This window comes from Cotesia glomerata, linkage group LG3, assembly GCF_020080835.1.
Source record: "Cotesia glomerata isolate CgM1 linkage group LG3, MPM_Cglom_v2.3, whole genome shotgun sequence".
NCBI lineage: Eukaryota > Metazoa > Arthropoda > Insecta > Hymenoptera > Braconidae > Cotesia > Cotesia glomerata.
Genome location: NC_058160.1, coordinates 23,912,494 through 23,935,786, shown reverse-complemented (window position 1 = coordinate 23,935,786; position 23,293 = coordinate 23,912,494). Strand labels below are relative to the sequence as shown.

Here is a 23,293-nt window from a genome sequence, read left to right as displayed (position 1 = left end):
TCAAAACACAGTAACTGACAATTTTAAGATTTAAAAAAATTTTTCTTATTAATAAAAAATTTGCGCGTCAAATTAATAAAAAATTTGATTTATGAATAGAAAATATACTTTAATATAAATATTTTAAACAAAAAACACTTGAAATTAAGGTCTAAAAGTTATAAGAAATGCAACAATACTAAAAAAAATCAGGTATAAACATTTTGCAGTTACTGTGTTATAAAATTGGGCAGCCGAAGTATTTAGGCTACATTCGAAAATGCTCTATCTCTAGATACATAGTTAAGAAATGACCTTGTATCTTATGAAATATTGACATTTTTAAAGATACAAGCTCATCCCGATGTTACACTTATCGAGACCTTTCATTTGAGTACCCACATCAATTTTTCATATATTTATATATATTACATCTATGTATTTATGAAAAATATATCAAAATGCATGTGGGTACTCAAATGAAAGCTCTTGATGAGCGTAACATCAGAATGAGCTTACATCTTTAAAAATATCAATAATTAAAAATGAACTTGTATTTTGTAAACTATTAACATTTTTAAAGATATAAGCTCATCCCGACATTACATTACAGTCACGGACGCCATTGTAGCATCTGATGAAAAAAATAATTCTGAGACGAAAAGTCCTTAGCCATTTTTCAATTAACCGTATAGATAATTAATTATTAATTAAAAATAACGTCTCTTTACTTGTTAGAGAGAGAGCGCCAGTGTCCAGTAAAGTATGTGCCAAACAAAGACACAACTAACTGAATGACTAACTAGTTTCTATAGCTAACGTAGTCACACATATTTACTTACACATTCACACGTGCAAGCGTCTTCATTGGAACACACTTGACTTGATACTAGTGCTCTCTCTCTAACGCATAAAAGGACGTTATTTTAATTAATAATTAATTATCTATGCGTCTGATTAAAAAATGAAAAATATATCAAAATGCATGTGGGTATTCAAATGAAAGCTCTTGATGAGTGTAACATCAGGATGAGCTTATATCTTAAAAAATGTCGATATTTAAGAAAGTACAGTGCAATTTAACAAAAGTGATTATTTAAAAAAGCAAAATTTTAATTTTTTATAGTTCGAAAATCACGGCAGTCACACAGTGACTGCAAGGTTGCTAGTTTTTTTTCTAATCATTTTAAAATTGAAGTAATAAAAAACCAAATATTTACCAGCAAAATATTGTAAGCAAGTCCTAAAGTCGCTTCCATAGCAATAACGATGACGTACGGCATGTAAGTAAGCAGAAACATAACGACTGTGGTGACAGCCGCCAAGCTAGCAGAGCTGAACATCGTAGAGACCATGTAACAAAAAGTTACGATTGAGAAGACATAGACCATGAAGAAAAACATGACCAACAAAGGATCTGAATTAGGAAGAATTTTTCCGGCAGTCAAAATTATGCAGATAGACGCCATCACAATAGTCAATTCCACTCCCGTGGTGATGAACCAAGCACAAGTATTTCTCCAAGGCTTGAGACCCATAACACTCATCACCATCGCATTCTGGGACTCCCTATCCCATACGATGTATCGGACCGCCGAACCCACGCACATCATCAGGGCAAAGTAGAAACAAATTATCAGCCCTTGAGATTCATAGAGAGTTGACTGAAAAGGCGCGTACTTCCAACAGGGATACGGCATCTGCTGGCTTAGAGTTTTCCAATTCTGTTCTTTCCCCGACTTTACCTCTATGATCGCCCGATCAATAGAGTCCTGAAGCTGGATGAACCCGCGAAGATACCGCAGGTCTTCAATGAAAGATCCCTCAGGTCCAGGAATCCAAAATTGGTTCTTCAATCTTTTTGTCGATGGCACATAGTCCACGTCCATGCGAATCTTATAGGCCACATCGTCCGGCAGGCCTTCGTCCAAAGAACGTTTTGAGTACTTAGCTGTATCTATAAAGACAACTCCGGCCAAAAATTCGTTTGTATTAGTGAGTTTTCTTGCTTCTACTTCGAGTTTTTCTTCAGTGTCAAATCCAATCATGCGATCTACGAGTACACACTCAATAAAGTCATTCAGCATTCCTATCATCTGCGTTAACCTGCCGGATTTCTTCAGTTTCCACGCAATTTCCCCTAAATCAAAGTTCGACAAATCACCTTGCATTTTACCACCACTCATAGACTTAATAGCTATTTTCATCACCTTCGAGGCCATTATTTCCTTCAAATCATTGAAACTCTCTCCCATGTCTGACAAATTTGCCAAAGCGACCAAAGTCTTCTCAATATTGGTCATCAAATTTCCAAATATATCTATTTCGCTGAAAGTCTGGTTCGCCAAACCCATCACTCTTCTTATTGTACTCGAATTTGGTGAGTACAAAATTTTTCCTCTCAGCAGTGGTTTTACGTATGACCAAACAATCTTCCCCCCACTCATGGCCAAAACGCTTTTATAAGTATCTCTACAGAATTCCGTGGGCAGCGAATTCAATTCCGCTTGATCGTAGGTCTTTTCTTTGTCCTCGATGCTGCTAATAATACGATAAAACTGTCCACTGTCTTGAATGAGTTGCTTACCACACAGCATTTTGCTAGCATCTTGCAGGAATTTCCCACTAGATACCTCAGAGCTCTCGGGATTATCGCCTTCATCATTGAAACTCACTCCTGACGCAAGCTTGTCTTTGAAGAAAGGCACCAATTCCGCAACCACGCCAATGTTGTCAAAGATAATCTTCCCTTGAGATTCGCTGAGATTAGCATTTTTGAGAATATTCTTCACATTAGCGCTCATTAAAGTCTTAAAAACATAATCAAAATTCACATTTTGGATCAAAGTAATCGTCATATTTTGGGTCACTGCGGAACTGAGCGTGCATAAAACAGAACTAATTTCTTCAGCATTAGTTTTCGAGCCCTCGAAACTGAGCATGTTCTTCAGATTGTCCTCAGAGCAAAGAGTGTCCTTCAAGCTAATAGCTGAGCGCTCCTTCATAAATATCGACAGCATATCTACTTTGCTTTGGCTTATTACCTCGACGAATTCCTTTGAAATTTGCATATCTTGCAACAAAAACCTCCTCAACACGCCCCAATCTACGAACATTTCCGCCACGAGGTATTTCATGTCAAGCAGACCCAAATTCTTGAAAATTTCCATGGACTCAAACGCATCGACAATCAGATAAAGGTCATGCTTCACTGAATCGCTGTCTAAGAAAGGCTCCACATCGTCGAGAATTTCCTTCAGCCCTCCAAAAAGTTTATCTACAGTCTTGTCTCTCAATAAATTAACTACTCCATCAGCGAGATCTGGAACTCCGAGGATATTGGACACGTCTTCGAAATCTATCTTACTGGCCACTTCCAACAAACTACCTCCTTCCTCTAGAACCACTGATAAATGCTGGAGGATTTCGCGTAGCCAAGTTAAATTAAATGAATCATCAGTACGCCACGATACAATCTCGCGGTTTATCAAGTCAAAATCCAAACTATCTGCGAGTAACTTCGAGATGTCTGAAGTCAACGGATAGTTTGATAATCTTGGATCGTACCTCAGTAACTTGTGTACCTTCTTTGAACTCAAGATATTATTCAGCGTTGAAGCATTTCTGCAAGAGGCGTTTGAGCACACAGAGCTCTTACTATCGCTCACTAATAAATTAACATTTATGCTCGCATTCGGAAGTAATTTATCCACATCTCCAATGTATACTTGCTTTACAACGCTCCTCAAAGGCTTCCAAATGGGAATAAACTTCTCGGATAATCTTGTGCGATTATTCAAATCCTCCCTGTTACTCGGAAGCTCCAGAACTTTTATGTTCTTCTCCAACGCGTCAATAATTCCGACAATTATTTTAACGTAAATTCCCGGAGAAAAATTTTTTACGCCGTTAACAGCTTTTGTGACGCACTCGTTTAAATTTTTCTTCCCTTCGGGGTCTTTGTAATCCATTACAATGTCGGTAATATAATGCAGCGCACTTTCGAGAGCGGTAATAAAACTATCAACGTCTTTTTTAACACTCAGAAACTCAAAATTTTTAATCATACCGATAGTTTTCTTCCAGTACAGACGATTTTCTATGATTTCTTGTATCTGTGACACATTCATTAGATTAAATTTACAAAGTATTTCCGAGTACACTTCATGATGCGCTAATTGAGAGTTAATAATCTCAACGACCCGTGTATTGCACCACGAACAATTATTTTTAATCTCGGGTGTCGAAATAAATATATTCTTGAGTACTTTGGTCGACCTAATAACAACCGAGTGAGCCAGCGATCTCAAGTCTTTTGAACCCGCAGTAGGAGTGTAAAATTGCTTCTTGAAGTCATTTAAAGTAGCTTCTTGAAAAGAAGTTATCCAAGACGGCGTTCGCGGGGATTTATAACCCTCACTTACCGCGTGAATTAATGTCTGTTGAAATATTTCCAACTGCTCTACAAAGTAACTTTCATTTAACTTCGCCTTAACAGTCATTTTATTGTCTTCAACGAATTTGTCCGAGTAATAGAAAATATTAAATTCAGAATTTGAAATAACATTTAATGCAACTCTAAGTGGCTTGAAATCTTTTACATTCAAACTGTCATTGCTGTTTATTATTTTATTGCAGAAATTAGTGATGCTTGAAATAATCCCCTTCTTCCTTATATAGCCCGAGGGGATTAAGTACTTGTCAATATCACAGGCATTTATCGTGCCATTCAAGAACTTGTCCATAAAATCGTTGAGCCTTTCGGAGTTTAAAAACGTGTCTATAATAGTAATCATCAAATTTGGCGTATCTTCCATCAAATTCAGTATGAATTTAACACGCGAGTGCTCAAAAGTAATTCGTAATTTCTGCCAAATATCTCCGCCGTTGATAACGTCCAACCACACTTCAGAAACTTGCATCACTTGCATTGCAGTATGCATCGGATGTTTCCTAAAGAAAGACTGCATCTGGACAATATCAGAGCGAGTTGGTGTATCAGAACTGAACTCATATTCCAGCGGTTCCAACTCAGCGACGGCTTTGTGGATCCATGATTTTTCTGCCTCGTGGATCAACGCATGAGTTTCATTAGGAAGCTCTTTCCACGTAGTAGCATTAAAAATATTAGACACAAAATTAATTTTTTTATGTTTATTCTTCTCTTCCAATTTCACCCAGGCGTCCAAAAATCTAGCGACAGACTTCACCAAAGGTTTCATTTTTATTAAAGACGCATTTTTCCCATTAATTAAATCAACAAAGTCTTCACTGGTGGCTTGTTTCAGTAATTCAGACTGATCCCAAGTGCAGAGCCGGCTCAAAAAATGCTTCCCCTTCGGCTGGCTCCAATAGCTACTATTGAAGTGCAAATTACACATCGTGTGTCTGATGTCTTTGAAAGGAATCAACGAGGTAGTATTGTATGTACTGAGAGTCGCTACAAATGATATTGTTTCAACGGGATAACTTTCTAAATATTTGATCAATTGATGTACATCGCCCGCTTTTACAAAGTCCCACAACTGCAACGCATTGTCTTCAGATTTGATCGCGTCTTTCAACGCAAAAGCCGCATTGTCAAAAACTTCCGACAATCCCTGAATCACAAGACGGTAAGTCGACAATTCAGAATTATTTTTAAATGTAGAAGAAATTTTTTTCGGCACTTCCAGTATATTCTTGAGCGTAATAACAGCGTCTTGTAAATACTTTTCATTAATTGGTGGATTTATTTGCAGATCTTCTTTAAAAGTTTTTATTAACTCTGCGAGTTTATAAAGCTGTTCACCGAGCGAGAGAAAATGAAGTTTGTAATTCGAAACAGGAGTGCGCCAAATAGTTGTTTCTTTCAAGTAGAGATCGATAAAAGCGTTTAAATTCTCTGGGTCGGCGTCGCAAGTAAAATTCTTGAGAATACGGTACTCTTCTTCTGTGATACCTGTTTTGTAATCTTCGAACCACGTGAAAATCTCACCACAGGTTATACTGATACTTTTATTATTGTTGTTATTATTAATAGCAATAAAAATCCGGTTATCTAAATCCATATCGGTGATTCCGTAAATTAGGGTGGCAAGGATATATGGAAATCTATCCCTAACAATAGACACCGGGCTCTCGCTTGAAAATCCTAACACGTTCAGTAGATTTATGTTTTTTGGATCACCTCCAAGTAGCCGTAGAATCACGTCCACAACATCGTGAATTACACGAGATCCAAACTTGACGATCACAAGAATTTCATCGAGAGTTCGTGGTGTTAAATCCATCCAAGCTTCTCGAGCGGTTATATTACTTTTATATACAGGTATATTTTTATCTATTTCCATGTCCACGTACTCCAATATACTTTTTGATTGCTCAGCTATTTTAGGCATCGACTGGTCTATTATTTTCTTTACCTCTGGCAATATTTTACCGCTATAAGAATATTCCGTTTCTGAGGTATCGTTACTCAGTGCAAGATCTAGGGGGGAGTTTATTAAAACGACAAACTTGGCAATCAATCGACGGAACGACGTGTACCCAGAAGTCCAATTAAAGGACGAAACTGATATCGTCTCGTTGTGATTTTTTATTATTTCGTAGACCCTCTTGAATGCAGCATGCTCTTCCCACTCTTTTATAAACAGACCAGGGTTGCAGGAAATTCTCTCAATTTCGCGAATCAACTCTTTGGTGCCTGGTCGTAATTCCAAAACGTCTCCTACACTTTTGTTAAAAATGCACGGCCAGTTTTGCTCAACTTTCTGGTGGTTATTGACGGCGGTGACCAGCTGAATCGGATTTCGCTGGGTGAGAATGTCAATAATATCACGAATTATCGCGGGGAGATTGCGCAAAGCGGCGTCAAAAAGAATTTCAGTTTGAGGCATATTTTTCATCACTGTTGATAATCTCAAAGAGCTGTTGTTGTCCAGAACATTGTCGATGGTGTGCTCAATGCTGGTGGATACTGTAGCAGCTGACCAGGCTACGGCGTAAAGCTGCCGCCAACTGGGCTTTGATTGGGCGTTGAAAAGCGGGCTCTCCGCCACGAGAAAAAATCTACACAGCAAACCTACGCTGCAAAAATTGTTATTATAAAATTATTCACCGGGGAAAGGGAACTATGTAAATAAGTTACTGTAAAAAATTTATCACTTGACATGCAAAATTTTTACAGTGAACTTGTAACAATTAATAGACGTACCTGATTTCCCAAGCGTGTTCTGCCGTTAAATTGGTCGTCCAAGTCCGTTCAAAATTCCTCTTAAGTTCATCGAAGCGCTTCAGTAAATAACTATCCCCATCAAACTGCACTAGAGTATCTACATAAGTGTAAATCTCAAGTAATTTTTCATTGAACGACGTCCAATTGAAGGGAGTCCGGTCCTTGAAAGTCATCTCCTGGAGCTCTGACAAGGTCAAATTAATCTCAAGCTCGGTTTGAACCGCGCGTGCGAGTCTACAGACCAGCCCCTTCAGCAAAGTAACGTTGGAGCCCGCCGGGTAGGCCACCAAATCATTATTCCTTTCAAGGCAGTACGAACAAGTGAAATTCTCGTACTCTAAAATTTTTAGCGTTTTATTCCGATCGCTTGCAGTCAAGTAAAAGGCTTCTAGGAGCTCAGCTTCATGTTCCCGGACTTGATTGATCCACTCGGTCGGATTTTCCCTCAAGTCCTTTAGAATTAAGTCCGCAACGATATCCATATTTTCCAAGTCGGGCTTTATTGTCATGTAGGTGAAACTTTTAGAGCCGGTATTTTTAGCAATACTCAAATGATAACCCAATATATCAACACGGCCTTGCGCTTTAGTATCATTGAACACCTGCTCCCACTTTTCCGGAACTTGAAACTCACTCCAGTCTAACTTCTTCAATGGTAAATGCTCAAAGTAGTAAATTAAATTACGAATACTACGTACTGTTGAAGTTAAATTCGATTTCTCAATAGCCACCGGACGTGTTAGCGCCATGCTAATGAATGTCGACAGGGTGTTGTCAATGACTGACCGGAAATTGTCAAACTCAAAGACTTCGTAAATGTCCTTTATCAATAATTTTGTCTCGTTACGGCAAACAAATTCATTAAGTGTCACCGATTTTCCAGAATAATTATAATTATAATTGCTCGCTTCATGAACACCAAAAATCTTCTTGAATATTTCTTCATCGCAAATAATCTCTTCTATCGGCTTGTTCTTCAGCATTTCGACTATTGTCTCAGCAAGATCCAGGCGTGAGAACGACTTGACGATTGTGCGAAAAATATCTGGCTCGATTTCGCTAAACATTTCCTTCACTGTGTTCTCATGCTGTTTTGACACATTGTAAATTCTCTCGTCGAGCTCTTCGTGTATTATCGCAACGTGATGGACCATACGAACGATGCTCTCGGTTATTGACACTAAATAAGTGAGAGTTGTCATGACCTTGTTGGGAAAAATATCGCGCAAATTGTCCAAAATTTCGGTGGCTAACTCGATCTCGTCTTGATGCCGGTCTAGAAGCTTGTTCGTTAGCTTGGCGCTGTCTTGGACCATCGTAAAGGCCTCGTCGAAGATCTTGGTGATGTCTTCGGTGTACATGGAAAACTCTGTAAACTTTAGCATGCTCCGACTGACGTCGTGAGACAGTTCGAAAATATTCTTGTCTTCTTGAGTGATATTTTTTTGGGTCATGTCTTTTATTATTACTAATATTGAATTTAATTTATAGAGCCCGTGACGAGCTGTGGCCCAATCTCGGTCGCCGAAGAAGATCGGGTTCATTTTATCGATTGACTTGTTTATGCTGGAAAAATGCAGAAAGTCGATTTATTATTAAAAAAATTGATTGAGTGATAATCTCATTGTAAATTTAGAATGTTAAATTATAATATTATAGGTAATTAGTTATAAGTGGTGTCAACCCGATTTTGGGCCATAACTAGGTGAAAAATTAACATTTTTTTATTTATTTTTATTCTGCTTGTTTTTACGGCGTATTTATGATAAAAATTTTTTAATGTTTTTTATATATATATTTTTTTTAAAAGTATATAAAAAAACGAACAATTTAAAAAAAAAAATTGAACATTGCAATTTTCTAAAAAATTTATAAATTTTTTTGAAAATTTGTTAAAATTGTGATAATCAACTTTTTTTTTTTAATTCTTCAAATTTTTATGTATTTAAAAAAAATAGATCAATAAAATTAAATAGAAATTTTTTTCAAAATATTAAAATTAAAATAGCGACCCCACTTGTAAATATTTACCATATTGTATTATTAATAATAATTATTGTTAGTTAATCATAAAAGAAAAATTTTTTAAGATAATAAAAATTAACACGCTTTAAATTATCGCTCAAGTAAAATATGTTTCAAATTGTTAAGTAAAAAAAATTTATCGCTTTTCAAAAGATTTATTTCTCTTAAGTAATTTTTTTATTGTTTTTTTTTTGTATAAAAAAAATAATCAATGTATGTGGGTTATCTCAACGAACGAAATTAAACGTGTTTTAAAAATATTTTAATTTTTTGTGTTAAAGTTATTAAGCGCTTTATCCTTTGTTCGTAAGAATAAGCATTAATAATACAATAATATAATATAACGATGCAATAATCAATGAGAATGTAAATAATATGTACGCTGATAATTGAATGAGAAAAATGTAAATACTTACAAAGAAACATCGATGGCCTTGAAGTTAACGTCTCTGAACAGCTCAAGAACCTCGGGCACCCATTCACGTAACTTCAAATAACTAGGTACGTACTTCTTGAATGTATCCAACTCGAAAACAGCAATAATAGCTCTTTTAATATCGCTGATGAAGTCATAGTCGCGAAACTTAGCCATAACTCGAGAAACTACCTCCAAGAGCCCTTGAAAATCTAAATGTTGAGCCAGCCTTTCAAGAATTAGAGGCACCTTGTTGGGATCTAGATTGCACAAAACCTGTGAGATAGCAACCAGGTCCTTTTCCTTTGGTGGAACAATGAACTGCTTCAGGCTTTCCGGAGAACAAACGATCCCATCGATGTTTGATGAGCCGAAGGACTCAATGAGATAGTAAAGCTTTATGGAAGCCTCAAAGAGATCGTCAACCAGGTCCTCTCTGGCTCCCGGCATTTGGGCTAAGAGCGCTTGTTTAACTGCATCGTGATTATTAAATAAGTCACCGAGCTTTATGCCTCGATCAAACAGCTTTTTTATTTCTGGCCTCGTTAAGATTTCTGCCATTGATTTTACAAACTTAACGCTCTGTGGTAGAGTTTCCACGGCTTGCAAAATTGTTTTGTTTCGCAACACCGGCTGCAGTTCCATCATTAGCGGGCCCAATCTAGATTTAATTATTTAATAAGTATGATTAATAATTTTGTGACATTTTAAGTGAAGATATAATTTTATGTTGTATGTTATAATTTATAATTTTATTTACGTGGCTTTTTTGTAGGATGGAACTTCTTCATAGTCATCCAGAGAATCGCAAGGATTGCCAATACTGCAGATATAACTTTGAACAAATGGCAAAAGCCCATCGCGTGGCATCCGACGAGCTGGGAATTGACATGTTGGATTGTACTCGGGATCAACGTTGTCACGAACGGTGTAAAGAATCATAAACACAACAACGGGCCATAGAAATACCAGGCTCAGAATACCCTGTTGAGATTATTATTATTATTATTATTATTATTATTATTATTATTATTATTATTATTATTATTATTATTATTATTATTATTATTATTATTATTATTATTATTATTATTATTATTATTATTATTATTATTATTATTATTATTATTATTATTATTATTATTATTATTATTATTATTATTATTATTATTATTATTATTATTTAAAGAGTTCTATATTTCAGAGCCATTATCCCCGATCCAAATTGATGTTAGACTAATTTTAAATTTTACATTAAATTTTTATTTATTAAATTCTTTAAATTTTAATTTTTACTTATTATTTATTTTCACAACATTATTGTCGGTATAAGCACTCATACCATCCTTGGGTGAATAAATCTAACAATTAAAAATCTTTATTTTAATTTAAGATTAAGCAAAGGTGTTATATTCTTTACTCAGTGAGACTTTTTTCGGCCACCGAAAAAATAATAACTCGGTAATTTAGTATAGACTTTAGTATAGTGGAGTAAAGAATATAACATCTTTGCTTAATCTTAAATTAAAATAAAGATTTTTAATTGTTAGATATATTCACCCAAGGATGGTATGAGTGCTCATACCGACAATAATGTTGTGAAAATAAATAATAAGTAAAAATTAAAATTTAAAGAATTTAATAAATAAAAATTTAATGTAAAACTTAAAATTAGTCTAACATCAATTTGGATCGGGGATAATGGCTTTGAAATATAGAACTCTTTAATTAGTAAAAACACCGATCTTCGGAAAAAATAGTAAATTATTATTATTATTAATTTTTTTTTTTTATTAAAAATTTTATAATGATTTTTATTTCTTAACAATTACCAGTATGTTAAAAATAAAAATAAGAAAAAGAAATAACAGTTTGTTAGTTATAATAGCAAAGTAAATTATCATCGTGAGTATTATTACTCAATACAATTGACCGCTAATTATTAGATTTAGATAGAAGCGATTAGAGATTACTCAATTGGTATTTTCATTTAATTTCCAATGATATTTTAGTTGTGTACTTAAAATAAATAAATAGGTATTGAATAACAACTCACTGGTCTCCGTTTGCGGACGACGTAATTTTTCCAGAGGAGGAGGCCTAGCTGGCCGCCTCCCATTTTTTGCGACTTAAAACCCTCTCAAAAATAACCGGAGGAACTGAAAACGACAAATATGCAATTATTCATTAGTATCTCAGCATTCTTATTTTAAGGTATCCAGGATCCACACATTTTGCTAATAATTCTTCCCATTCTCAAAAGCATTCCAACCGTTCTTGTGACTACGAATATTCAAATAAAAATTATTACTTGCTCCAGATATTATTATTTATATGAAATGTATATTATCTCTGCAGGATGTAGATACTTGCTATTTCAAATAATGCTAATATAAATTTTATTATCATCTTCCATCATATTGTTGATTAAATTTTTATGAAATAACTCTAGAAATAATTTAATAAAACTATATTCATTTTAGTTTCTAGATTAAATTAAAATACTTTACTATTAATCGAGTTTTTGTCTTTCTTTTAGAATAAAATAATTTTTGTGAGATAATTATAGGACCGAAAAATCATTTTTTTTTTTTTATTGAAACATTATTTGTTAAAATTGAAAAATAATTTGCTTTTAATTTTAACTTTGCCACCGGAAACAAGGATCCGTAATTCTTATATAGAATTTGTTTAAACGCATAATTAGCATTAATAGTCAATAATTTTGAATATATGCGTAATTAGAGAAGCCTAAGGCAAAATAAGACACCATAAATTTATTTTCGAGGCTACACAGTGTACAAAAAAATTGAAACGGCATTTTAAAAGAAGAAGACCCGGAATAATATAACAAAATTTTTTTTCTCTAATAAAAAAAAGTAACAAGTAAGCACATTTACATACATGATTTGTATTTACTTATTTTAATTTAACATAAATTTTTTCTATCTGATTATGAATAATAAATAGATAATCATAAATAAACATATTTACATTGTTGATTTACTCGTTTTAATCAAAAATTTAACTCTTTAAATTTTTCACAACAACCAAATTTATCTAAATTTTAGTCATATCTTCATTATCATTTATTATATGTATTTTTAATTAATTTTTGCAATAACTTAAAAGTCAGCGATAAAAAAATTTATAATTAAAATTTTCAAAAGGCGCGCAGTAGCCCTATCGGATCCGGCCCTTGCTTACCAAAGCATTGGACCGGGTTCGAGTCCGACGTACACCAATGAATATTTTCAATATTTAAGTGTATTATTCTGCTCAGCCCAAAAAATAAAACGAGTTCCAATCTCAAAAAGTTTACCCCCTACCGTAGTCGCTCATGACCTTAGTAGTTTATGCGACTTTAAACAAATTAAAAAAAAAAAAAAAAAAAAAAATAATTAAAATTTTCATCTTAATATATTTTTCCATAAAAAAACTTTTTTATTCAAAAATCTATTTTTCCCGACTAGTTATCATCAAGCGCCTTCATCAAAAAAATTGGCTATTTAGCTAGACCTATTAACTACTCCGATAAAAAAAGTTATAATTGAAAAAAAATTAAAAAATAATAATAATAAAAATGAAAAAAATTTTTTAACTGTTAATAAGGTTGTAAAATATTATTCCGGGTCGTATTAAATTAGAGAAGTTAATTTATTAACACCGTGTACCCTGTGGCAACACTTTCACTGTTGGGTTATAGTTACGACTTACTTAATACAATGTCGCGTGGATTCCCAAACGTTATAATACTGTCAGGTCTGTACAAACTTACATACACTCGTAAATCCGTACATCTATACACGTACCCGGCAGGATTACCATTACATTACACACATAACATTGCACTACTACTATACGTATATTGTCAAAGTTTCGTAAACAAAATCCATGCATTAAATATACGTAAAGCCAATGCGTGATTTGACTAAAACAAACGGATGAAAAATATAATAATAGCAATAATGATAATAATAACAATACTAACAACTTCGATCAAACGGTGTCATCAAACTCGAAATCGTCGGATCGTCCCCGCTATTACGAATCATATATCACCTATTATTCACGTCACGATCGATTGACATTTCCAGGCAATTGAATAGGGTAGTTGAAACAAGGATGTTCGCATTTCGCAAAAATACAATACACGTGCTCTCTTATCTATCATATTTAATATTATAATTATTAATTATATCCCGCTATTTCATTAATAACTACACAAATCACATCGTAAATCGAATCGACTAAATATCGCGATGGAAATGAGTTCAGAGTTCAAGGTTTAATGCCCGATTGTGAACAGCGAGCTGACTTTTATAATTTTTCTTTCTCTTCAAATCAACCAGTCATCTGACAATTAATCATTAATCATTTCTTATTATTTATTAATTTTAATTATTATTCATCGTATTTTTTTTTTTCTGGAAAATTTTTCTTACCTATTCACAAAATAAATATCATTTGTGCCTACAACTAGTAGTATAAAAATTCCAAAGATAAAATAAACTTTTAAAAATATTTCCCGGGTGTATTCCTGCGGAAAATTTTCGGAGATGTATCACAGGTTATTGAAGCAACTATTATAGTACACTGTTAAATAATAAACTTTCCCTCTCACTCCAGTAATAAAAAATTCACACGTTCAGCAAGACAGTTCGTGGACGACTGTGTGTTGCCGTCACCGCGAAACAGAATTACGACCACGTGGACCCTCCAATCCCAGTAGTTGCTACTCTCTTCATCACCCACTCTTTTATAATATATTTTATTTATAATATATATGAAATATGATATTGCAATTGAGAGAAATATCCAATGAATGCCGGGTATTCACAGAAAAATTCAGCAAAAATATATGATCTAAGTAATTAATAAAAAAGTAAATTGATAATCGCAAGGTCAGCAAGTGTTAAAAAATATAATCGCAAGTATAAATATGGAATTTAAAAATATTAAAAAAATAAGGGGAAAAAAATAGAATTTTATTTGAAATAATTGATAAATTATACGAAGAAGAAAAATCAAGAAAAAAAGTTGGACCGAGACCTTGGGGACTCGAAAGTGATCGTCCTTGGCAATTTTCCTGTATAAATATTAGCGTCGTTTCCGTTGTCAGTTTATTACTTTCTTCATAATAATTGAGGCCCAAGTCTCGTCGACACTTGTATTAATATAATAGTATAAGTATTAAGTATTATCAAGTTATGTTACACCAATTGGTTTAACTTTGGCGCTATGTATATTACCGGTCTAAAAATACGGGCCCGAATGCCGGTGAACAGAAAAGTTAAAAGAGTTTAGTTTAGTTGGAATAAAAGTTAAAATAAAAATAAAAATAAAAACATAAGTTATAATAAGAAAAGGAAACAAAACGTATAGTATACACGCCAGAGAACTAAACCCGTCTGACGAGATCGCGCACAAATGCTACACCACTATACTGTTGGGTATTTTACTCTTATATCGTATCGCGTATAGTAAGTAACTTATTCGGCGGCATTCGATTCGCGGAAAGACCAAATATGCAATTCAGCTTAACTTATATTTTTCTATATATTAATATACATTACTCGAGTTATGTTGAGTATTGAAAATTTAAAATACTTTGTTCAATTGCAAGGATCCATACCGAGCAGGTGAACTCGCGTTATAGATATATTACATTACATGTATTATATTTGCGGTCATCTGCATACTTATAAGTTATAAGCTAACTTATTTTCAAATTGATCGCTATCTTTTTGAATGAACTGTAATCAACCTGATCCGTGCATTTTATAAATGCTTAAGTACTTTTTTTGACTCCTTTGTATTGCGCTTTGTATTACGCTTACTTGGCCTTTTTTTTAATTCAGCTGACGGTATTTGTCGAAGAAAAAGAAATCAATGAATTTTTTAATATAAGACTAGACAAAATTAATGATTTGATGTGCAAAATTTTTTTTTTAGTTAGTAAGTTTTGAATTTTTCAATTATATTGGAAAATTTTTACATTCAAAGTACTGTTATTGATATTACATTAATTTCTTTCTTTAAAAAATGATTTTTTTTTTAATGAAAAAAAAAATTATTCTTAAAAAAAAAATTTTGTTAAGTAAAAAATAAAATTTGAAAAAAAAAACATTGAAATTAATTTTGGATTTAAAAAATTTTTAATTATTTGAATAAAATTACGAATTTTTCGCGTTAAAGATTTAGTATTTTAAAAAAAGTACAATATTTGTAATTTTACTGTGTTAAATACGCAGAAATAAAATTACTGCATAGTAATCATCTAAAAAAATTTATAAAAATTATATAACCCGATATAATACATAAATAAAATTTGAAATAAAACATTGAAATTAATTTTGGATTAAAAAAATTTCAAATTATTTGAATAAAATTACGGATTTTTCGCATTAAAGATTAATTATATTTAAAAAAAGTACAATATTTGTAATATTATTGTTAAATACGCAGAAGTAAAAGTACTGTATAGTAATCATCTAAAAAAATTAATTAAAAATTATATAACTCAATTTTGCGAAATCAAAAAAAATTTTATGGATAGTAAAATTAAGTAGCAGTTTATAAGCGAGAGTAACTATTTGAAGATTAATAAAAAAAAATGATAAATTTAACATTGGAATTTATAAAAGGTTGTTATGGTTGTATTTTAAACTAGTATAATACTTTATACATGGATAGTCTGTGCACTGAGCAAAGGGCCATCTGAGATGATGGTGCCCTTGAGTTGTTCTGAAGAATCAGGCTTGATCTTCAGTGGTTACACTGTCGTTGTGTGCTGAAGCACGAGTTTCGCAGCAATGCGACCGGAAATGAGTAGGGTAATTTACGAAAGATTATAAATAAAATAGTAGTGCCTGAAATGATAAAGGAGGAATAAATAATGGAAATAGAATATATGCGGCAACTATTATTTATTTGTAATGATGGCCACAGTATATCAAGTCACGAATGCTTTTAAATGGGTACGTAAATAAGTGTATGATATAATTATTGTCAATTACAGTGTCAAGGCAGGAGTTTTGATTGATTCTAGTCGCAAAGAAGAAATCGATATGCAGGATTTTAGTATTTTCTTTTAACAGAAATTTATTTTTTTTTCTTTAATTTTAAAAATTAATAACGATATTTAATTTATTAGTTCACTAATCCTTTTTTATTTTTTTTCAGCACAAAAAATAAATAAATAAATCATACTTTGTAAAACACAAAATGTAAAAAGTGATACAAATAAAACCATTTATTAAGTTAATAATTATAAAACAAATTTTATAATTTAAAATAACAAAGAATAAAGAATAAATATTTATGCAAAATGAAAACAAATGAAATAATCTTATCATTCGGGAAATGTTATGTCCGGTTTAGTTTTGATTCTGTGAAATCTTCTCAATAATATATCACTGGTTGACATCATCAGCTAAAAACATCAGACCCTTTGAATTAGACAGCTGAAGATAAAAACAAAATAAATGAGAAAAGAGTGTTACATCAGGGAGCTGAATAGAGAGTTGTGTGTATTATTTATTATTAATATTAATTGTAATTATGTATACAATGCAAGATATTTCATTATGATTTCTTTGGCGGTAGTTTAAGAAGAACATAATAGCTTAGTATTAAAACGACAACGAATTGTACGTGTGTCAGGAAGAACAAACTTCTTGAGACTTTTAAGATTCCCATGATTCTCTTCCTTGGTATAATACAATAGTTGGTTGAATTAATTAAAAAGAACGACTAGAGTCTAGAGTCTAGTCCGCTATATTTTCGTTAGATAGTTACATGATACACTTTGAAGGACTGGAGTCATCAATAAAATCGCTGAGTCATGATATCAGTTATCATATAATTGCTGATTATTGAAATTAATCTTGCGTAACTGATTGTTAATTAAAATCTATATGGAGATAAATAATAAGATGAAAACACTACCGCATTCGCGAATTATTATTGTGTCGCCATCTCTTTGCATAGATTGAAATTTCTGTGATATAAAATTTATAAAATGTAAAATTATTATTCTTTTTTTTATTTGTTCAAAATATGTAAAAATTTGAGTTAAAAAATTAACAATTTTATTTTTCCAAGCGCTGGCTCACTAAATCATGGAATTCTTTTATCCCCACGGCAGCAATGTCTGGATATCCTGGCAGTTCTTGGCAATTTTTCATCCAGTTTATCAAATTAGGATAATCATTTATCGATTTGAATACCTAAAAAATTTTATGCAGATTAAGATTACATTGCATCAAATTTTTCATGCAAATCGGATTATATTGAATTTTTAATGCCGGTATTGATAATTTTAAAATAAAAAACCGATCATCGATTGACCTACTAAAAAGCCTCATCAATTGACTCAAATAATTATGTTACATTTTTATTATTAGAGTTATCTCAATATGATTCGCTAGAATTCACTGAATAATTAATTATTAATTGAGCGATGCAATTTGAATGATTGGCTATTTTAATTGAAACAAATTTAAAATAATTTCACATAACATGATTGATTTTTAAAAGTGTAACTGAATGGACCAGCTATAATTAGAGATAATTCAACGATATTTCATTTTAAAATCTCTTCTCATTATTTTTACTTAAATTTAAATAAAATCTCACCGTAACACTGCTGATTGCAGTAATACTGCTAATATCTGCAAGTGTGTAAGAATCGCCAGCAAGCCATTTTCGTCCATCTAAAATAGTGTTCATATATTTATAAGAGTCTTCCAAAAACTGCTGCGACGCTGGCGAGACCGTTTTCGTCGTACCGCGAAGTAAAGGTTGCTGTTAAAAATAGACAAATAAATAAAAAAACTTTTAAATGATAATAAAATAAATTACTTACTAAAGCTCCTAACAAACGACAGAAAATAACTCCTCCACTATAATGAAGACTTTGATTAACAATCGCTCGTTTTTTCAAATCTTTTGGATAAAGATTATCATTCTCTGCATATTTATCAACCATGTATGTCATTATTGCATGGCTAAATATAAATTATTTATATTCATAAGTTAATCATTAATAAACTTTTACCCACTTATACTGATAAAAAAATAATTTTATTAAAGAGAAAAAAATCTTGAGCTTAGAACGAAATTTTTTTTATTTTAAATCGTTAAATTTACTTAGATCAAAAAAAATTTTTTAGTTCAGAATTTTTCTGCTTTATTTAAAGTAGAAAAAATTCTACAAAATGATGTTCTTGGTTTAAAATTTTTTTTCTTAAATTAAATAAATTTTTTTATCATTTTAATTTATATTATTAAGAGAATAAGAAAAATTTTGTGTCCAGGATAGTCATATGATAAAATCGGTTTTTTTTTTTAGTGAAAATTAGTGTAACTGCAAAGGTCTTGACTTAAATTTGTGCCTTTTCAAGGTTTCATATCATTCTCACCGATAGTTAATTTATTATGATAAGTATTTAGGCTGCATTCGAAAATGCTCTATCTCTAGATACATAATTAAAAAATGACCTTGTATCTTGTAAACTATTGACATTTTTAAAGATATAAGCTCACTCTGACATTACACTCATCGAGACCTTTCATTTGAGTACCCACATCAATTTTTCATATATTTTATATATTATATATGTATATATGAAAAATATATCAAAATGCATGTGGGTATTCAAATAAAAGCTTTTGATGAGTATAACATCGGGATGAGCTTATATCTTTGAAGAGGTCAATAGTTAAGAAATGACCTTGTATCTTGTGAACTATTGACATTTTTAAAGATATAAGCTCATCCCGATGTTACACTCATCAAGACCTTTCATTTGAGTACCCACATCAATTTTTCATATATTTATAAATATTACATATATGTATATATGAAAAATATATCAAAATGCATGTGGGTACTTAAATGAAAGCTTTTGAAGAGTGTAACATCGGGATGAGCTTATATCTTTAAAATATATATTATATATATAATATATATGTATCTATGAAAAATATATCAAAAATGCATGTAGGTACTCAAATGAAAGCTCTTGATGAGTGTAACATGGGGATGAACTTATATATTTAAAAACGTCAATATTTAAGAAAATAGAGTTCAATTTAACAAAAGTCATTATTTAATAAAGCAAAAAATAAAGCAGTTCACATAGTAACTGCAAGGTTGCTAGTTATAATTAATTTTATTTTCATATAATTACCAAAAATAAGAATGAATGTTTACCTATCAGAAATAACAAAACCATCATCATTGAAAACCGGTATGGTATGCTGAGGATTTATTTTCAGATAATCATCTTTAAGGTGATCCTTCTTAAATAAGTTTATTTCACGTAGATCCAAATCTAAACCAATGGCCTTGGCAGTCATGCGAACGGCGGAACTTGGAGGGCTCCAGATACCAAAATACAATATTGGTCGTACCATGTTATTAGTATGCCTCCTACAACAATAACATATTATATATTAACACTAGTTAATGTGTGCGTACAAGGTACAACATACCTGAGTGTGTTATATTGGATAACAGATAATTTATACAACCTTAACTTGTTGAATTGAACTAGCGAAGAGAAGACAAGAAGATAAGACGATTATATCACAAATCTGTCTATTCTAGTATGTTGGCTCTCTATATAATATAATTCCAAGAGAAAGCTATTTCATTAAATATTGTCTAGCAATTAGAATGCGTTCGCGTTTCTATTTAATAATTTAATCGTATCAGACAAAAGCCGGCTTTTATTCGACTGAATAAATCAGCACTCCAGGCGTAACTCGTCGAGATACAAATAAAGAAGACGTTGTTGTTGTAAGAATAATGATCAAAAACATTTATCCTGAGTAGTCAGATAAGATTCTTCGGGCATCTTCGGTCATAATAAATTTTTTGGATAAATATTTAGTGCAATTCTCTTCAATTGCTGGGTTTTATTCGCAAATAAATACTTATGACCTTGTAAAAAGTCAATGCGCTGATATCTAGCGGTGATAAATGCAATCAATCGTTGCGCTGAACATCTTGGTCACAGGAATTATAAATAAGTCTCTAGGCAAATATAAAAATTAAATTACAATGTTTTTTTTTTTTTTTTATAAAATAAATTATTCTACTCACATGGAAGCTGCATTTTATAAGCAAAGATCATTTCGTTTTGAAAATTTATAAGATTATCAATAATAACTCGCTTTTGAACTTCTTGTCGATGGAATCTAATCATCTAATCATTTTTTGCATATTTACTTCCCGAATGTGGTATTTACCGAATATCAATCTTATGTAATATATCAATATTTATTTAATGATTAAAAAATAATGTTGATTAATTGCAAAATCCGACTTACCTTAAAAACGTCTCAGAAAATAAATACATCTAAATTAATTAAGTATAATCTTGCAGTTGGATAAATAATTGTAATATAATAAGCGAATAAAAAAAATTGAATATAAATATTCTATAAAAGTTGTTTGAAAAATATATAAACATATTTAAAATACCATTCAACAAATCTATGATATTTATTGCAGATTAAACAATTAAAAAGATGATTTATATCACATTAAATTATATAAAATCTAATCTATTCATCTAAATTTTTGAATAGTTATAACTTATCAATTATAAATAAATAATTAATAAGTATTTACAGATATAGAAAATAAATATGACAGGTGTTGATAAAGAAATGAAGATATAACATTTTATTAGATTAACTATGAAAATATTTCTTTACAATCCCAGTTAAAGTTGTTAACAAATAATAAAAATATTCAGTAAGGTAGTAGACCCAGTTACTGACACTGGCCTATTTGTTTGACACTAATTAATCACAGTAATTTTATTTTAATTAAAAAAAAATTAACTATACTAAATTACTAAATATAATAACATATTATAAAACTGGATCTTATACCTTACTTTGATAATAGAAAAAAAAGTTTCTCACATTTTTCAGTTTTCTCTATTTCTGATTTAGCTTCGTGCTAAAGATTTTATTGCTTTGATGAATTTAGTTGCGCCAGGAGCGTTAGTTTCAGCGTAGCCAGGAATTTCGTTTTCGCACTTTTTCAACCAGGCAACAATATTTTTGTATTTATCGAGCGATAAAAACGCCTAAAATAAAGAATCAAAATAAGTATATTAAATTAGTGATTGATTACTATGAATTATAAGTTAATTATTAATCAGTCTTACTGGATAAGAGCTGACAGTTGACACACAACTGATGTCTGCAAGGGTGAAGTTATCTCCTGCGAGCCACTTTTTACCCTCGAGAAATTTATCTAAAATTTCACAAGTTTCATGCGCGAGATTAATATTTTCTTCATTGAATTTTTTTACTTTATTGTAAAATATCGGCCGCTAAAATTAATGGCAATAAAGCGTTATTATTACAATATTTTTATTTTTAAGTTTATAATAAATGTAAAAACTCACAACAATATTTCGTAGACGAACGAAAAGCATTTCACCTTCGAAATGCAAACGCTGGTCAATAATTGCTCGCTTTTGAAGGTCTTTGGGATAGAGAGAATCATCTTTAGCGTATTTACTTACTAAGTAACGTATAATTGCGTGACTGCAATAAAAAATTACACGTGACTCTTACGTAATCAAGTGCAATGGAAATTTTCGAATTGGAAAACTAAAAAAAATGATAACAATCTTTGTTAAATTTTCTTACCTGTCCCAAAGAATGAATCCATCATCATCTATGGTAGGAATTGTATGCTGAGGATTTAACTGTGGAATAATTAACATCAATTAATAATTGAATGTAAAAATCACAGGTTCTACAATGAGACAAAATAAAATCGAAGCTATTTTTTAATGGTTGATTTTATTGTTGTACAACGTTTCGTCTCTTTCAAGACTTTTTCGAAAAAGTCTAATTAATAATATTATAATTATTACTATCAACGAAGCAAAACTAATTTTAAATTTAAAGTAAATAATTTTTATTGCCATAAAAATCATTAATTGTATCGTAATACCTTGAGAAATTGTTCCGTTTTATGCTCGTTCTTCAACAAGTTCGTTTCATGAACATCCAAATTAAGATTGATGACTCTTGCTGCCATCAGAACTGCCCTGCATGGTGGGCTCAAATCGATCGAATATAAAATCACCATGTTGATTATTATTAAAATTCCCCTGAACTTAGATCTGTAAGAAAATATTTATTTTATTACTTGTGAATTATATTTAGTGATAAATGGTAAGTATTTTTAACTTAATTAAAAAGTAATGAAACAGTAAACTTACTCAGCAGCTTCGTTGATTCAAATGATCCAGCAACCGGCATAATAAGCAATAATATACGCTCGAGTGATTGTTCACGCAAGCGCAAACTCGGGACAGTTGCGAATTATTACGCATGATAATAGTGACATAAAATATTAATTAAAACAATAATGTTCCGTCATCATATTATTTTTATTAAATGTAATTTTAAATTATTGCCACTCACGACCTGATAAATTTTTTTTCTGCAAAGTCATTAATAGAAATCAAAATTATAAAAAATATGACAATTAGGCACTTGATTCGGTATTTAATTATGAGAAATTAAGCTGAGCGACTTTAAAAACTCTCGTATTATCTCTTTAATGTGTTTAGATTAACCGCGTTGGTGATATAAATTTAACTTTAAATTTTTTT

General features: G+C 31.3%; 2 protein-coding genes across 4 annotated transcripts in view; both read right to left on the bottom strand.

Moving 5' to 3' along the window:
* The window catches only part of LOC123262254, a 38,010-nt gene extending 23,531 nt beyond the window's left edge, over positions 1–14,479 (bottom strand). For 2 of the 3 annotated variants that reach the window (XM_044724417.1, XM_044724419.1), the window contains exons 1-6: positions 14,081–14,479; positions 11,692–11,794; positions 10,396–10,619; positions 9,637–10,296; positions 7,175–8,761; positions 1,200–7,047 (exon numbers count right to left, since the gene is read on the bottom strand). In XM_044724417.1, the coding sequence (XP_044580352.1) occupies positions 1,200–7,047; positions 7,175–8,761; positions 9,637–10,296; positions 10,396–10,619; positions 11,692–11,754 (8,382 nt within the window). In that variant the 5' untranslated portion in view covers positions 11,755–11,794; positions 14,081–14,479. Of the gene's footprint in view, positions 1–1,199; positions 7,048–7,174; positions 8,762–9,636; positions 10,297–10,395; positions 10,620–11,691; positions 11,795–11,866; positions 11,957–14,080 lie in introns of those variants that run through there. The other variant, XM_044724418.1, reaches the window with a different exon arrangement.
* Positions 14,480–17,373: 2,894 nt separating this feature from the next.
* Positions 17,374–23,007, bottom strand: LOC123261460. Its single transcript, XM_044723053.1, has 12 exons — positions 22,898–23,007; positions 22,627–22,798; positions 22,317–22,375; positions 22,070–22,211; positions 21,827–21,994; positions 21,610–21,745; positions 20,136–20,193; positions 19,855–20,073; positions 18,505–18,646; positions 18,276–18,443; positions 17,725–17,866; positions 17,374–17,637 (listed from the first exon to the last, which is right to left on the bottom strand). Exons 2-11 carry the CDS (start codon positions 22,762–22,764, stop codon positions 17,729–17,731), a joined length of 1,368 nt encoding a protein of 455 aa, XP_044578988.1. The 5' UTR covers positions 22,765–22,798; positions 22,898–23,007; the 3' UTR covers positions 17,374–17,637; positions 17,725–17,728.
* Between the last annotated feature and the right edge of the window lie 286 nt (positions 23,008–23,293).

What these genes read in the sequence shown, in the direction of transcription:
- LOC123261460 (XM_044723053.1), bottom strand. Translation starts at nt 22,764, where the DNA reads ATGGTGATTTTATATTCGATCGATTTGAGCCCACCATGCAGGGCAGTT. An exon ending in CAACTGTCAGCTCTTATCCA is followed by an intron (nt 21,746 to 21,826) that starts GTAAGACTGATT and finishes TCTTTATTTTAG; the next exon opens with GCGTTTTTATCGCTCGATAA. An exon ending in ATCCAATATAACACACTCAG is followed by an intron (nt 20,074 to 20,135) that starts GTATGTTGTACC and finishes TTATTGTTGTAG; the next exon opens with GAGGCATACTAATAACATGG.